This window comes from Rhodamnia argentea, chromosome 2 (genome assembly GCF_020921035.1).
Source record: "Rhodamnia argentea isolate NSW1041297 chromosome 2, ASM2092103v1, whole genome shotgun sequence".
NCBI lineage: Eukaryota > Viridiplantae > Streptophyta > Magnoliopsida > Myrtales > Myrtaceae > Rhodamnia > Rhodamnia argentea.
Window position 1 is genome coordinate 6210542 of NC_063151.1, and position 17408 is coordinate 6227949.

A 17408-nucleotide genomic window follows, 5' to 3' on the forward strand; every position below is an offset into this window, starting at 1 on the left:
TCTGCTTGAAATTTCATCAGCTCTTCGTCGATTGTCTTCGGAAGCAATGCCTGAATCGTAAATAAAAGGCAAACAGATTATGTTTGCTAAAAAGGATTTACCGCTTGTACGTTACTCTAAAGAGCGATAAGAAAATTCTATGATCTATCGAGAGATCGACCCGTTATGGTAACTGATCATATTTGAGTGCTTTTTATCGGGATTTCCACATCAAATTATGAAATACAGAAACGCTTGAAAAGTTTCAAGTAACGGCTGAAATCTACCGCAGACGTCTAATCCACTGGCAGGATAGCCGCGTCTGCACCTCCATTCCCCATCCCTTTCAAAAACTTCATCGCTGAGCCCACGACTTTGCAGAGTGGGATAAATTTAGGTGAACTGACCAAAATATCCCTTTCTTGGGCCCACTAAAATCCTCCAAAAGGGGCACAAGAAGAGAAATATATCAGAGGAAATCCAAACCTCAATTTCTAATTGGCTGCTATGATCTGACGTGGCGCTTATCTCCAAAATGTATTTATCTTATCTACTCTCGCCCTCCCCACCCCATGCAATGACAGAAAGACCCCACTCTTTTTCCTTTTCATGTGTCTGATCCCGTGAACTCTATATGTATAGAGCCCTTCACTAATATCTCTCCCAGTGCTCCCTTCTTCTTGTGCTCTGTTCGCTCTGTTTTTTGTACTACTGGTTCACAAGAGAGGATCTTTTCGCATATCCATTTCGGATAAATATTGAAACTTTTTCAATTTGCAAGTACCAAATGGCTCTTCAGGCTGCTGCATTGCTTCCATCCGCTTTCACCACTCGCAAAGAGGTTCGTCACTGTCAACTCATTGCTCTCTGTACTTTCCTACACTTGTCTCTGGTAAAAATTGAGCTGGGCTAAGGACTGTGGATAATGGGCATCTGAAGAGTTGAGAGAACTTTTCAAATTCTTTTTGGCAGGGCAAATCTGGTGCACCCTTCAAAGATTCGAGCTTGTTTGGGGTTTCATTCTCTGAGTATGTCAAAGCTGACTTCAACTCCTCTGCATTGAGGTGCAAGGTAATTAGCGTCTCCTCCATTGGTTCTTTTCAGTATTTCACTGCACTGAAACAATTAAGTGACATATGATAGACCATTGCATTATCACTCTACAACTTGGAAAAAATGGAGACATAATCTCAAGGATCTGAATTTAGAATTTCAGCAAATCATTATCCTCTAGCATACAAGCTGTTTACTGATGTGTCAAGCTGAAAATTTAGTTGCTTTGGATGTGAAACTTGTGTTAACAGTATCCGAGTATGTAATGCAGAGGGAATACAACCGAAGAAATGGCGTTGTCAGAGCCCAAACAATAGCTTCAGCTCCCTCGGTGACCCGGGCCGCCCCTGAGGGTAAGAAAACCTTGAGAAAGGGCAGTGTCGTAGTCACTGGTGCCTCGTCAGGATTGGGTCTGGCTAGTGCCAAGGCTCTTGCCGAGACAGGAAAATGGCACGTGATCATGGCCTGCCGAGACTTCCTCAAGGCCGAAAGAGCTGCCAAATCGGCCGGGATCGCCAAAGAGAACTACACGATCATGCACTTGGACCTTGCCTCGCTTGACAGCGTGAGGCAATTCGTTGACAATTTCAGGAGATCGGGACGGCCGCTCGATGCTCTTGTCTGCAACGCTGCTGTTTATCTGCCAACTGCTAAGGAGCCCACTTTCACAGCTGAAGGATTCGAGCTCAGCATTGGGACTAACCATCTAGGGCATTTCCTCCTTTCGAGGCTGTTGCTTGAGGACCTGAACAAATCTGATTACCCATCGAGGCGACTCATCATAGTCGGCTCAATCACAGGTCTCAACTATAACCTTATTCATTGGACTTGCTACATGTGATGACATGCTTTAAACATGCGCTTTCTCGTGAGACTCTGCAAAGGGTAGGCATTCGTTGTCCATGTGCATGATCATGAGTTCAATCAATCATTACATAGTTGAATTCCTGAGTTAATGTTGCTAATGAAGTTGATTCTTACAATTAGGGAACACAAACACCTTGGCTGGGAATGTGCCTCCGAAGGCCAACCTTGGTGACTTGAGAGGACTGGCGGGAGGGCTGACCGGGCTGAACAGCTCGGCCATGGTTGATGGTGGAGATTTCGATGGCGCCAAGGCCTACAAGGACAGCAAAGTGTGCAACATGCTGACAATGCAGGAGTTCCACAGGCGCTACCACGAGGATACCGGAATCACGTTCGCATCCCTATACCCAGGCTGCATCGCCACGACCGGCTTGTTCAGGGAACACATCCCGCTCTTCAGGTTGCTCTTCCCGCCTTTCCAGAAGTACATCACCAAGGGCTTCGTATCCGAAGATGACGCCGGAAAAAGGCTCGCTCAGGTAGAAAGAATATAAAGAAACGGAAGGAGATCTTCTTCAGTGATCTGTTTAGATTGTTATGAGGCGATTAAGTTTGTGATTGGATGCTAAGTTTGCTTGCTTTCCATGGCTCAGGTTGTGAGTGACCCGAGCTTGACAAAGTCCGGGGTCTACTGGAGCTGGAACAAGGATTCAGCATCGTTCGAGAACCAGCTGTCCCAGGAAGCTAGCGACATCGAAAAGGCGCGTAAAGTTTGGGAACTCAGCGAGAAACTTGTTGGTTTGGCCTAAAATGAGCTTTTTGGATCGTACCCAGAGGGAACATCCTTGGAAGAAGAGGATGTTCATCAGGAAGACAGTAACGATTCAGCCTTTGTAGTTGTAGGTGACTTGTGAGTCGGGATTTGGCAATAAAACAGCTCATGTCTTCTTGCAAAGTTTACTCCAAGTAGCAGTAAAATAACAAGGCAATAATTAACTTCTGGTTTGGAGAACTTGGAAGTAAGGGTAACCATTTCTATGTGTTGATATTCCATCTTCTTAAAAGCACGTTAAGGAAATTCTGGACCACATCTGAGCTAAATTCAGCTTTAGTGGCATGAATAAGTGCCCATGTATAAGCGCATGAGAAGTTCTAAAATTTATCACGAAAGTACAATTGAGTCCTAAAATTTACAAAAAATGCAATCAAGTCTTAAAATTTATCAAATTGGTTCAATCAAATTATTTTTTTAATTCCGTCCAACTAAGCTAACAGAAAATGTCAATGGGTCTTATTTTATAAATTTATTAAGACATGTGGCGATGATGTGGCCCTACCAAGCATTTGTAAAAAAAAATACACACAAAAAATTAAAACAATACAAACTAAATTATGTTAAAAAAAGAAAAAGAAAAAACTCACGCAAAGGCTAGGGCCACGGTACCCGTTGTGTGAGTTTGTGTTTTTCTTTCTCTCTCTTTTTTAGCATTTTTAATTTAATTTAGTTTGTATTTTTTAAAAAATTTGAATATTGTTTTTCTGATGAGTCGTTTGGTGGGTGCCACATTATCGCCACGTGTCTTAATAAATTAATACAAAATGAATACGGAATTAACGAAAATACTTGATTAAATCAATTTGATATCTAAGTTTTAGAGCTTAATTATACTTTTGCGATAAAGGTTTATGACAAATCCCTATCTAATTCATAATAGTATAAAACATATTAGATCAGATTTATTTTTTATTTATTTATAAGTGACACTCTTTTGAAAATGTAAACTCATTATTCATATAGATTCAAAGGAAAATTCCAAATAAGGGTCTGAAATACTCTTATTTTCTCAAATAAAAACTTGACATGGACATTATTTCAAAGAAGGGCCTAGCCAAAAAGCATTTTCATCTTTTACCATTTTTAAATTTTTTTCCTCTCCTTATTTTTTGGTTTTCCTTTCTTTCCTTTTTTCTTTCCTTTTCCTTTTTCCTTTTCCTTTTTTCCCCTCCCCCAGATAAAATAAAAAAAGATAAAAAAAATTAAAATTGTAAAAGAAAAAATACCCTTCGGCCAGCCTTTTCTTTGAAATAAAGATGTAATTAAGGTCCCGTTTTTGAAATAAGATCCATTTTATACTTTTTTTTTTTTTTTGAAAAAATGAGGACACTTCATGTCCTTATGGAGAATTATCCTGGATTCAATAATATTTTAGATTTTTTTTTTTTAAATTGAACCGTCCAAGAGTTAAAAGTCTGGCCATTCCATTACTTGTACCCAAGTCCATATGTTCCAATGATGAAAGTTGAGTAAGAAGAGGGGGCCTCAAAGAAGCGCTACCCTAATAATCCCTCTGCTCCACGGCTGCCTCTCGCTCCGCGGCTCCCTCTCGCTCCACGACCGCCTCTCTCTCCCTCGACGCCGCTCCCTCAGTCCATATCGCGGTCTCATCTCTCGCCTCCCCCTCTTGCTCTGTCTTTGGCCGATCGTGTCCGCAATCGCATCTCGCCGAGGTAAATACTCGACGCCCTCTACGTGTTCGCTTGTTTATGCGGCCCGATTATCTCGTTTTTCCCCCTCATACCTGAACCGAGAGAACAGAGTTTTATAACCGATACTTCCAGCATAACACGCACCATGACCAAAAGCTGATTTTAACATGCTGAAAAGTTGGACCTCGCTCTGCTTGTATATCTCTTTGTCCATTTGTTGTATTGAACTTGCTGCAACAGCCAGTTTTTTTCTGGTTTCATACGTCGGAACAGCCCTTCTGGTCCAGTTCCAGTTTCGGGGTGGAACCGGCCCACCTTAGAACCGTGGAGAGTAAGTGGAATGTGTCTTAGTAATCGTGTACTGTTACTACTTGCCGCATTCCCATTTCCTCAGTTAATGCTCTAATCTGTCCTCCCCGCGTCCAATGTGATTCAATCCTTTTCAAGTGAAAAGCAATTTGAAGACATCAATTGACCTCGTTACTAGTCTGTGCCAATCTGGTCAAGTAATCTTTTGCTATATTTTTCTTTTGATTTGGTCAATTTATCTAAATGAAAGTATGTTCTTAAAGTAGATTTTGAAGTAATATTGTGGACTTGAACACTGACGTGGCTGGTTTGGTTCGTTTTGCATTAGCCTGTGCTTTCAACACGAACCCGAAACTTTCATGTTTTTATTTTCTTCGCCTTTCTAGGGTTTTGCGAGGGTTTTTCATTAGTCTCTTCATTTGTCCTCCGAATAGCTACTCAATATTGTGATCGAGAAGCGATGGGGAAAAAGCGAAAGCATAGAGAAGCTGAATCTGATACTAACGGGTCAGAGGCGAATAAAGAGGATGCTGCATCGGAGAGACCTAAACGGACACTCCTCGGTTGGAAGGAGAAGCCGAAAGAGAATGAAGATAACGCTACTCCTGGTTTCAGGAACAAAGAGAAAGTACTCGTCACGTGCTCTCGTCGCATCAATTTCAGGTTCGAATCATTTTTGTGTTCTTTTTTTTTTTTTTCTTTTTGTTCTTTGTTATTCTTTTAGCGGCTCTGGTTGTTTTGATATTGAGCTTTTCATTGATGGCAGGTATCGGCATTTGATGTTGAATGTGGTGTCGCTTTTGCCACATTGTAAGAAGGACAATAAGGTCGAGTCCAAGGAAACTAAAGGTGCCACTCTCAACGAGCTTGTTGAGCTCAGGAATTGTTCCTCTTGCCTGTTTTTTGAGGTAGAATTGCATCCCAGTTTCGATGAGAGGTGTGAATTCGGAAAAGTCCACAACTTGTGTGTAAATTCCGGTGATTGAGGCATTCTCTGTTCTTCCACTTCAGTGCAGGAAACACTTGGATCTCTATCTGTGGATGGCAAAGTGCCCAAATGGTCCATCCGTGAAATTTTTAGTAAATGCTGGTAATTCTTTTGTAGTTCTCAGTGCAGGTGTTATATTAGCGTTGAGCTGTGGATTTGATAGTGATCCTTGTAGCATTTTCAGTTGGGTGCTCTGATGCAAATAGATTGATCTAATCTCTCTTGTTTTGCTATATTAGTGCACACTATGGAAGAACTGAAGCTTACTGGGAACCATTTGAAAGGTTCACGTCCCCTTCTAACTTTCTCGGCCAATTTCAGTAAGGATGCCCATTGGATGCTTCTGAAGGAGATGCTCATTCAGGTACATACACAGGCTTCTCTAGCATATTGAGATGATTTCCTGTCCAACACTCATTATTATATCTGACCATTTTGTGTGGTTTCCATTTTAGCTTCTTTACGATCATCTTGTTGTTTATTAAATTGTTTCTCTTTTTTTTTTTTGGTCCTTTCGAAATATCCAAGCTCTTGAAGCTGAGTATTTATCTGCTTGTCTTCAGTTCCAGATGATGCTTTTGCATAAACTTTGTGGAGATTGTACAATTTAGCTGATGCTTTCAATTCAATTTTCTTGGCCAGATTTTTGGAATTCCAAAGGGACATCAGAAATCTAAGCCATATCATGATCATGTCTTTGCCTTCTCAATTGTCGATGATCATATATGGTTCCGAAACTACCAGGTTCGCTTGAATCCCACTTAATTGATGGACCCTCTTTTTTTGCAGTCTTAGACATCTTGCTGTCGGTCCACAAAAATGGATATGGGCCTATGAAGTTGAATGCATAACTTTTTAGTTCAGAGCTTTTAAGCTAAAAAAACCTGGAAAGAGCATTTTACCTGGTCTTAAGGCATTTCGAATTAGAAGTTCACCTCATTATGTGGATGTCCCGTCTTCTACTGTTATAGATAATACATATATAGTATGTGTGCATTTAGGTAGAGGTAGCCTTCTATAGATTTCTATATGCTGTTTCAAAATGCATGCTATGACTGTATATTCCTTGGTTGTGATATTTGTTGGGACAGAATTTAAGAATTGCTAAAGACTATGTAGGAACACGATGCAATGCTGGCAATTGAAGTTTGAGCTGGCTAATTCAGCTCAGGACTCTATTCCCAAGAAGATTCATTTTTGAGTAATATTTCCTTTCCTTTATATATTGATGTTTTAACTTTCATTAATCAGATAGCTGTTCCCCACAACGAATCGGATAAGGTGTCTCGAGGGAGCTTGGAAAAAATGACTCTTGTTGAGGTACATATGGTGCATGCTTCAATATGTGCATGAGCATGAGCATGATCATATTTTCTGATATGGTTCACCGAATTGTGTCAAATCTTGCGGAAAAATTCGAGTCTCAAGTTGCTCTCACCTTTTTGATCCATTAGGTTGGCCCAAGATTTTGTTTGAATCCGATCAAGATATTCGGTGGTAGCTTTGGAGGCCCTACGTTGTACGAAAATCCATTTTACGTATCACCAAACCAGGTAAGTTTACTGAGTGGATTGAAGCTGCTGATTTGCCTCAGGGTGGTACTTGTGCGAAGCAGCCCTGGGTCTTTTCTTTTTTTTAATTTTTCTTCTTCTTTTCACTAAAGGATTCTTACTGTCATTGCATGTACCCTCTAAAAACATGCATTAGTATTGTGGCCTTTCCATCTTGACACGCTAATAAGGTTTTGTGCTCCTTTTCTTTCAGATTCGAGCATTGCAGAAAAAGCAGAAGACAGGCAAGTATGCCAAGAAGGTCAAGGCGAAAACAAGAAGAAAGATGCATGAGCTATCAAATCCACTGGAGCCTGATGAATTTGCTGATATGTGGAAAGAGTAAACTATACGCTCCTTTCATCTTTGAATCAAAGGGAAAAGAGAGAACTTATTATCTTGTAGTCATCATGAAGTGACGGAATCTTATCTGTCGTGATTTTGTAGTTTTGGCAGTTCAGTTTTGGGAAAGCTGTATCAGAGTTTTTTCTTTCCAATGCCAGTTGCATTGTCACTGTAGCAGATCGTTTCAATGCACTAACATGTGAAATGAGGGGAGTTTATTGGCGATGCTTTGTCACAGTCCAGTTTTAATAATTCTGAAGTATGAAGTTTCGCTTTTCCTCTCTCTAGCTTTTCATTCATGTGAACAACATTGCTTGTTCTTTAGGCTGGTGTCCAAATATTCAAGAAAATTAAAGTGCAGAAAACCCATAGAATTCCTGCTTCTTGGAGGCGATTAATTTTTGCTTAGATGAGCTCTCATTTAACATAACAAGTTTACAGAAAGGAGAAGGACATAACAAGGATTTTGTCACGGGTAGTTGATGAGCGAGAGCAAGATCTCAAGTCAATTAATGTGCATCCCACTCCATCCAGTTCGATTCGCTCCCTCGACGTGGAATGCTGTTGACCCTTGTGAACTTATCGACGTTGAAGCTGGCTCCGCACATCACCCCCTCACTATTCACCCTCGGCATCATCTTCATCTTGTTCATCGGATGCTCGAAGCTCATCAACCCTCCTTCACTGTGGAACATGCACCCTGCAAATGAAAACCCATTCCGGATTCGTCGCCTCTCATTTCTCACAAAGTAAATTAAACAGATGATGCCTGTGATATATGTCGCTACCGATGTGTGCCTTGACATACCTCTGGGGAAGGGAGCGTAAGACTTGGCACACCCTGCCTTTATGACCTCCTTGTCATCACATATCACAACAGAGCCACCGCCTGCCATCCCCCAGTACAGCTTCTCTCCTCCATCAGAACCCTAAAACCAACCAGCCACAGTGAACCCAAGAATTTAATGAATGTTAAAGTTGAACTACTAAAGCTTAGGAAGGATTACTGCTCTGTAGATCAATTTAGATCATATTTATCATGAATTAATGATCTTATCCACCCCAAAATAAATGTTAAAGTTGAACTACTAAAGCTTTACCTTACGAAAATAAAGGTTAGTACATCATGCTATTAAATTACCGGTTAGAGTTGGACACCACCCCCAACCCTTTTGTACAGTCAATGATTGGTCATAACCAAATAAGCCCAGATGAAAACTTCTGATTTACCAGGAAACAGAAAGAGAGAAAAGAGAGTAAGTTCAATGATACCAGTGCAGTGAAGACGGTCCCGGCCTCGCTATCATAGACAACGAAGGCAAAGCTACCATCAAGATCCTTCACCACCTGATCATAGGGACGAGGAAGTAACAGTAACCATTCCTATGTGTTGATATTTCATCTTCTTAAAAGCAAATAAAAGAAATTTGTCTGGACCACATCTGAGCTAAATTCATTTTTATTGGCGTGAACAAGAGCACAGGAAACCATAATAAAATTTGTCACGGAATTCCAATCAAGTCATTTCTTTAATCCCGTCCAACTAGGCTAACAGAATAGAAAATGCCGACGTGTCTTATTTTGTTACTTTATTAAGACACGTGGCGGTGAAGATGTGGCACTCACCATGCGTCCCGTAAAAAAAAAATTACATAAATACAAATGAAATCAGATTTTTAAAAAAATAAAAAAGCTAAAAACTGAAAAAAAAAAAAAAATGTCACACCAATGGCGGTGACCAAGTCCATTGCGTGAGTTTGTGTTTCCTTTTTTTTTTTTCTTAATTTTACGTTTTCTTAATATAATTCAGTTTGCTTTTTTAAAGATAATTTGTATATTTTGTCTGACAAGCGTTTGGTGAGCTCCACATCTAAATTTGATAAAATTATAAAATAAGACAAGTCAGCATTTTCCGTTAACTTAGTTAGACGAAATTAATGAAAAGACTCGATTAAATTAATTTAATAAGTTTTAGACTTGATTGTATTTTTTTATAAGTTTTAGGTCTTAGTGGCATTTTCACGATACAATTTAGGACGATCCATACCTAAATTTATAATTAAATCTATTTTCTTCCATAATGTAAATCAAGTAATCGTATGTATTTGATTTTTGAAACTGAAAATCCAAAAGTCGAATTCTAGCCGTTCCATTACGTGTATACCCAATAACCCGAGTCCAGACTGCCTCTCCCTCAGCTCGAAGACTGCCTCCGCTCGATGACTCGGTCCATCTCGCCCGACGCCTCCTCTTGGGTCTTATCTCGAGTCTCGACTCTCGCCTCCCTCTCTTTGCTCTGTTTTTGGCCGATCGTGACCGCAGCCGCATAATCCAGGTAAAATACTCAAGACGCCGTCTACGTGTTCGCTTGTTTGTACGGCCCGATTATCTCGTTTTTTCACTCTCATACCTGAAACGAGAACCTCGGGTCATGAAACCAGCATGTTATTGAAGATGTTGATGGACCTCGTTTATATGTGTTTTATGAGCGATGATTCCTGCAAACCACGCCATGATCGGAAGCCAAGTTTGACATGCTGAAAGCTGGACCTACAGAACTTATATCAAACTCGCTCTGCTTGTTTACATAGCGACACGACGCGTCAACACGTTATTTCTAGAAAAAAAAAATAGAGAATACCGATATGTTAGGGCAAGTTGTATACCAAATGCATATTTTTATATATACATGATTAATTATCATTTTTATGATAATTTGCATCAAATTAATAACATTTCATTGTCTTGAATTGACAAATTCGATTATATTTCCTTGCAATAATCCATGAAACTTGGAGATAAAAAACAACATGCAATCCACAATCCACGTTCTACCGTTTCATTTACCCCTAAAAAACTAAAAATTTCCAAAATTGACTCAGCATGTCGGAAGTCAGACAATCGTGTCGGTAGTGTGTCCAGCGCATTGACCGCATGTCCGAGTGTATCGGGTGTCCGACATGACACGGAACTTCCAGAGAGTGTCGGTGGCATGTCCGGTGTGTTGACAGCGTATCGACAACGTATCGAAATTCCGACACTCGGTTGACCGTGTGTCCAAGTGTGTCGGGTGTCCGACATGACATGAAGCCTCCCAAAGAGTGTCGGTGGTGCATAGGTTCTTGTATCGATCTCTTTGTGCATTTATTGTATTGAACTTGCTGCAATTGCCGGTCACCGGGAATTGAATGGGATCGAGTGGTCCGATTGGCGGATGAGTCCTCGATAGGTGGGCCCATCGCGATTTCACAAATCGGGAACCGGAATGCATACAAATGAAAGCATGATCTTTAGGTAGATCGTGGAGTTGAACACTGAGCTGCGTTGGTTTGTTTTGCATTAGGCCCATTGATTTGCAAGGGCCATTCTTTTGACACAAGCCCAAAATTGGCCTCACTTTCGTGCTTTTATCTTCTTCGTCTTCTTCGTCCGCAAGGATTTTGCTGGGGTTTAATAGCTATGTGTTCGATCGGAGAGACCAAAGCGCTCGATTGTACTGAAATGGCGGGAGTTTGGTGCCTTATTGGCGATTCTTGGTGAATTTGGTGATTGACTGGGGATAAAAATTGTTCCTTTTCCATCCCCAAAGCGCTCAGTTGTTCTGTTTGTACATGGTTTGCCATTTGTCGCGACTCAGCTGCAATTGCATCGCATTGATGCTGTCTCGTAATCCAATTTTAATAATTTTGAATGATCAAGTCTCTCCAAGGAAGCACAACACGTCGAGAAGGTCCCCGTCGATGTCGGACGCGTGCCGGACATCGACATGCTCCGACGCGTTGATGGAAGTCGACATGCATGTCGGACACGCCCGACATGCAGGGTCCATTTTTTTATAATAATAATAATAATAAACTAACATTTGCAATCTTAGAAACATCCGATGTTAGGCGATGGGGATGGAGAGGAGCAATGAAGACAGAGTGCTCCAGAAGGTGGAGAGCGATGGGGATGGAGAGGAGCAATGAAGACAGAGAGCTCCAGACGGTGGAGAGGAGGGCAGTGATGCTGAGGGAAGCCGTGGGGTTGCGGGGGAAGGTCGGGAGGCGCACATAAAGGAGACATGAGTTATTGAAATGGAGAACATGATTTATAAAGCATGACAAGCCAGTGTAACCCCTGACGTACGGTGCAGATTGCTCGTGATGGACGGCGCAGATTCGATCACATCTTATTTAGTTTTTTTTAAAATTCTTTTTTAATTTTTGGGTCAAGCTTAAGCTCCCATAATTACGACGAATTAATTAAATAATGATCCTTTTTACCTAAGTAATTTACATGCAAAGTATACAATATATTGTATTTGAAAATAATTTAAAACAACCCACCTATGAATTTGAATCAAATTAATTTGATTGAAATAATCATAAAAATATTAATTTATTATGTACATATTTAACATACAACGTGTCCCTAAATTCGTATTCCGAATTCTTTATTTTTTAAAAATGACGTGTTGACATGTCCCGCCTTGTCGCATATCGATGCTATACTTAATTTCCCTACTGATAGCTTTCCATTCATGTGAATAACATTACTTGTTTTTTAGGTCAGCGTCCAATATCATGGTCAAGAAAATTAAAGAACGGAAAGCCAGTAACATTTCTGCTTCTTGGAGGAAATTAATTTTTGCTTAGATGACCTCTCATTTAACATCACTAGTTTACAGGAATGAGAAGGAAATAACAAGGACTTTGGTCACGGGCGGTTGATGAGTGGCGAGAGTAAGATCTCGAGTCAATTAATGTGCATCCCACTCCATCCAGTTCGATGCGCTCCCTCGGCGAGGAATGCTGTTGACCCTCGTGAACTTATCGACGTTGAAGTTGGCTCCGCACATCACCCCCTCACTGTCCACCCTCGGCATCGCCTTCATCTTGTTCATCGGATGCTCGAAGCTCATCAACCCTCCTTCGCTGTGGAACATGCAACCTGCAAATGAAAACCCAGCGCGGATTCGTCGCCTCTCATTCATCGCAAAGTGAATCAAACAGACGATGTCTATGTTATATGATCATGTCTCTCTACCGTTGTGTGCCGTGCCTTGACATACCTTTGGGGAAGGGAGCATAAGACTTGGCACACCCTGCCTTTATGACCTCCTTGTCATCGCATATCACAACAGAGCCATCGCCTGCAATCCCCCAGTACAGCTTCTCTCCTCCATCAGAACCCTGAAACCCAACCATCCACATAAGGATTGCTACTGGGTAGATCAATTCAGCTCGAATTTCTCATGAACTCATGATCTTATCCACCCAAAAATAAAGGTTGAAGCTGAACTACTATAGCTGTACCTTGAGAAAATAAAGGTTCGTCCGTCATGCAATTAAATTACCAGGTAGAGTTGGACACAACCCCTAACCCTTTTGTACAGTCAGTGATTGGCCATAACCATCTAAAGCCCAGATGATCACTTCTGATTTAGCAGGAAATAGAAAGAGAAAAAAAAAGAAAGAGAGAGAGAAAGTTCAATGATACCAGTGCAGTGAAGACGGTCCCAGCCTTGCTGTCATAGACAACGAAGGCAAAGCTACCATCAAGATCCTTCACCACCTGATCAGCCGGGTATGGACCCCTGTCCCTCAGCGTCCTGTAGGCCTCTATCACAAACAGGGCCTCGTTGCTTCCCTTGGCCAGCCCGTACTGCTTGTTCAGCTGATTCAGGTTGTTCAGGCTCCCCATGAACAGGCAGTATATATCATCAAACCCGCAAAACAGCCTAGCAACGAATGAAACTCCAAAAAACGAAGTAAGAACTTGGGTTTCATGAGTCGAACCCCACAAGACCCTCCCCAGATCAAGCACACAGCCCACGAGCCTACCTCTGGCGCAGGGAAAAGGGGTTGTCGGGCCTGACATGAGCGAGGGCAGCAGCGTCCCCGAACGTCATAGAGAAGGTGTTTTCCGGCTGGCGCGAGACGAACTCCCTGAGGGTCTCGTCTGGGAGCTTGGGCTTCCTCGAGCCACTGTGGGAGGCAGGGCTGTTCAGCTCATCCGGCGGGTGCGCAAATGCCTTGTGAAATATCGCCAACATTGTCACCGCAATTCCTTATCGTCCTCTTGAAAAGACTCGTCGATCCAACTTTGAGAGGCGGGTTCCGTGCTAGGACGGGAAATAGAGGTAGCAAAGCAAACGATCTTTGGAATTTATAGTGTCATTTACGGGGTTTTCAGGACCAGGAGGAGGAGGAGGAGTATGAGAGTAGCCAATTCTAGGTTGTATTATGATATTATTGTGGGCTGAGAGACTTTGACAGAGTCATGGGATAAGGATTCCCGTGGCCCGAGGTGTTCTTATCTTTAATGTTTGTTTATTCATTTCTGTTTGTTTTTTTCTTTCCTGTTGTTTTCAAGTTCTCGAGTTGTATTGAAACCTCTCCGCTGAATTTCTTGACCCCACTCCCGGCTATCTTTTGCCATTCCGCCTCTCATGTCAACATTCAATACGTCACAAAATGGGATTTTTGGAAATTCAAGACAAATCAAACATCCTTTTTTTTTCTTCTTTTTCTAGGGGCGAATCCCTAAAAAAAAATCCAAATTTTAGATAGAGTCTCAATTCTACCTCAAATTTTCATTTGAAAAAAGCCCTCAAATTTTAGGTCTAGCCTCAAATCCATCCCGAACTTTTTTGTCTAAAAAAAAAAAATCAAACTTCGGATCCAATCTCAAATCAACTCGAATTTTCGTTTTGTCCAAGAGAAAAAAAAAAAAAAAATTTTTTGCTCTTTTCTCGAATCTGCTCCTATTATCCCTTTGTCCGAAAATCACTATTAATTGTCCCTAGTTTTCAATAATTTTTATTGGAGCGTATTTATTATTCATGTGAAAATGTCACGTCGGTCCATACATATCATTCCACTACTTTGTTGATTTGGATTTTTTTATCAACATGGAAATGCTATGTCAAGTTGAGACCCGGGTAAATTTGAGAATATATTGAAAGTTTGTGATTTTGTTTTAGACAAGAAAAAATTCAGGGTAGTTTTGGAACTGAAAGTTTTAGGTTTTTTTTAGACAAAACAAAGTTCTACGTAGATTTGGTACTTGACCTAAAGTTGGAGGTTTTTTCTAGGACAAAAAAAAAAGTAGAGATAAAATTTGAATTGGACCTAAAATTTGTGGTTCTTTACTAAATATGGCCACTTTTTCTAGAGAGAACTCATAAGATAAATCGAAAAATCACTTAAAAAATTCCCTGGTTGCCAGCTTGATCTGAATTTTCTAATGCAAGCGAAGTGATAAAGATGCATGTATCATTGTGATAAGATAGTAAATTGGGACGAAGATATGGTTTGTTGGGAGAGCAAAGGATCAACAAGAGGTTCATCTCATCCGCAGGTGGAGTGACCATGACACCGAAGAAGAGTCAGCCGGCGATTTGCCATTTGTTTCTGGCTCATGAGTCTTGGGTTTCTGTGGGTGTATTTGGGGCTCACCACGGAAAAAAAAGCTTCACTTTCATTTTCATGATGTTCGGGCCTACTTGTTAGGCGCGTGTGTTGGCCACTTGGTGCCCGCTTGTTTTGATTTCTTTGTGACGGACGTCAAGGGAAGCTTTAGGGTAATTATGGTCAAATCCGGTCTCCATCAGCTTTACTATAGGCTATTTTAAGAGATGGTGACGAGTGTTACGACATGTTAAGAAATTGATAAGTGGGCCATAATCATTTCGAAAACCGAAACCCTTTTTGGTTTGATCATTGACATCATCTAGGGTTTCTCGAACAATGTGATATCATATAAGGTAAATCCTTAACCATTCCCCCTCTTATTAAGACTACAGAATGTTCTTGTTTGCTAACTTAGGACCTCGATTTGGGAGCAAAGACTAAAACAAGCCGTTGACATGCGCGTGTGAGCAATTTCGAAAAACCCTCCATCAAAGATATTGATGTGGTGTGTAGTAGTCAGCATATCCTAATTGGCTAATAACTCTTTGACTTAGGTTTTTTAGTGAACACGGGTCCAATTAGATATATTAACGAGTTCGGACTTCGGCTCCCCTTATCGATCTATCTATTAGGGTATAGTTCATATTTTCTAATGATAAGAAAGCATGTGGATTCCCTTGGACACTTGAAAACTTTTATAGTTTGAACCCATAATTCTTCATTAGTAGTTTGGGCTTGCGCCCATGAATAATTACTGCTCTATATACTCTTTTTTGCTTGTAATTGAGCGATGTAACGAGAGCTGTGAGGTGTTAATTATAATGAAATCATTTGATGGATATAACCCTAATTTAAAGGTGAATGGAAATAAAAACTTTGTGTCTAGATTTTCTTTTTCTTGCCATACATTATTTCATTGTGATTGTGTGCCAAATTCTAACACTACTAGGATGAAGGTATCAATTTCTACCGCGCACTCCCAACAACCGATATTAAGGGCAATGTTTGATTGGTGGATCACTCTCAATGTGTATCTGGTGTTTGGTGAATATAACAAAGACGAAATTTGACCAACACGATTTCTAGGCATAATGATTTGGTCGGGATGAAAGTCAATGTTGTGGTCTAACGATGCAAGCCCAATAGTAGCTTCATGGTTCGGTTTGGAGAGGAACTAGGGATGAAGGTGGGTGTTAGAGATTCAAGTTTAAACATATTGATACGGAAGGATATCTGAATTAAGGGAGAACATATTCAATGCTGAGGTTAAATGTGAGGGGGGTTGTTGAGATGTACATATGTTTTGCATTAAAAAAGCCTCACATCGGATAATTATCGTGGTATAGAGTAATTAATATATCATAATTGGCTCATAATCAATTAACTTAAGTAAAGGTAGCTCGAACTCCCCCTTGGCCATCTTTGGATGTATTCAAAAATAGACTATGTAACAAATTTACTACTGAACTGAAACGTGAGAAGTAGATTGTCAAGCCGCACGCATGAACTTTCTTGATGACCTTGTGCAAACAAATTTAACATTGAGTGATCGTCACTCACGATAATCGATCACCATACGAATGTGGGCTGGCCTTTGCTTTCCTCTGAATAATTTTGTGAAACTAAGTTAATAATTTCTAGGGCATGTTAATATTGACTGAAATATGTCTTTATTCATCAACTTCAACTCATCAATGGACGGACCCTCATGACATAGGCCATGGAGGGTGTATGAAGCTTGACTTCCTGACGCATAAGAGACGAGAAGGAACTTGTGTCGGCTCAGCCCATTAAATATTTTATTGTAGGGTGTGTTTGTTTTATGGAAAACTTAATATATGAAAAATATTTTCTAGAAAAATGATTGTTTGTATCGATTGAAAAAAATGAATGAATGAGAAATATATTCGCAATCGCATCAACAATTAACCATTAATCATAAATTATTTTCGATAATGAAATCATTTACCGTTGACTAATTTTTTTAAGTAATATAATCAATTAATTTCGAAAAATATTTTCCAAAATCTTCGAATGCACCTGTAGTTCCATATTTGATCAACGTTGTTTTCGAAATAGGATTAGATCGGGCCCATGATATTGTTGGGCTGCAAGGCACAAGTATAAAACAGTAGTAGTCTTGGGCTACCTAGTTGGGGTGTCAAATCATGCCATAAACATAAAGTGCAAATGGGTACTTGAGTTTCTACGCAGATATATTAGATTTAATATCACTCATACGTCTCTCTCTCTCTCTCTCTCTTCTTGTTGTTCTTTACTTATAATTTTTTTCTCAACGTGGTTGAACACTTCAATAGCAAATATTCATCAGCGGAAAAATTACCAAAAAATGTTATAAAACTATTGACGGATGCCAACTCACTAATCAATCTTTCAATTTAGCTAGTTTAGTCTTAAACCTCACAAATTTGCTTGGTAATCGATGAGTGGAGACTTTATACTCTACATGGCACTGTTGAAGCTAATGTGAAC

The 17408-nt window shown here is 40.4% G+C and overlaps 3 protein-coding genes across 4 annotated transcripts; 2 read left to right on the forward strand and 1 right to left on the reverse strand.

Moving 5' to 3' along the window:
- The first annotated feature begins 630 nt into the window (after positions 1–630).
- LOC115755640 (protochlorophyllide reductase, chloroplastic) lies at positions 631–2797 on the forward strand. The gene is made up of 5 exons (XM_030695109.2): positions 631–820; positions 952–1050; positions 1304–1832; positions 2020–2378; positions 2493–2797. Exons 1-5 carry the CDS (start codon positions 767–769, stop codon positions 2646–2648), a joined length of 1197 nt encoding a protein of 398 aa, XP_030550969.2. The 5' UTR covers positions 631–766; the 3' UTR covers positions 2649–2797.
- A 1532-nt stretch (positions 2798–4329) lies between these two features.
- Positions 4330–7735, forward strand: LOC115755682 (ribosome biogenesis protein BRX1 homolog 1). The gene is made up of 9 exons (XM_030695164.2): positions 4330–4347; positions 5022–5298; positions 5402–5543; positions 5647–5725; positions 5863–5987; positions 6266–6367; positions 6875–6943; positions 7078–7176; positions 7388–7735. Exons 2-9 carry the CDS (start codon positions 5096–5098, stop codon positions 7517–7519), a joined length of 951 nt encoding a protein of 316 aa, XP_030551024.2. The 5' UTR covers positions 4330–4347; positions 5022–5095; the 3' UTR covers positions 7520–7735.
- A 178-nt stretch (positions 7736–7913) lies between these two features.
- LOC115755681 (stem-specific protein TSJT1) lies at positions 7914–13669 on the reverse strand. 2 transcript variants are annotated; one of them, XM_048275123.1, is made up of 4 exons: positions 13344–13669; positions 13000–13240; positions 12572–12692; positions 7914–8218 (listed from the first exon to the last, which is right to left on the reverse strand). In XM_048275123.1, exons 1-4 carry the CDS (start codon positions 13553–13555, stop codon positions 8028–8030), a joined length of 765 nt encoding a protein of 254 aa, XP_048131080.1. In that variant the 5' UTR covers positions 13556–13669; the 3' UTR covers positions 7914–8027. The 2 variants fall into 2 exon arrangements, with proteins under 2 accessions (XP_048131080.1, XP_030551022.1); XM_030695162.2 differs by lacking the exon at positions 7914–8218 and adding an exon at positions 12170–12450 and having other exon boundaries at positions 13344–13656.
- Positions 13670–17408: the final 3739 nt, after the last annotated feature.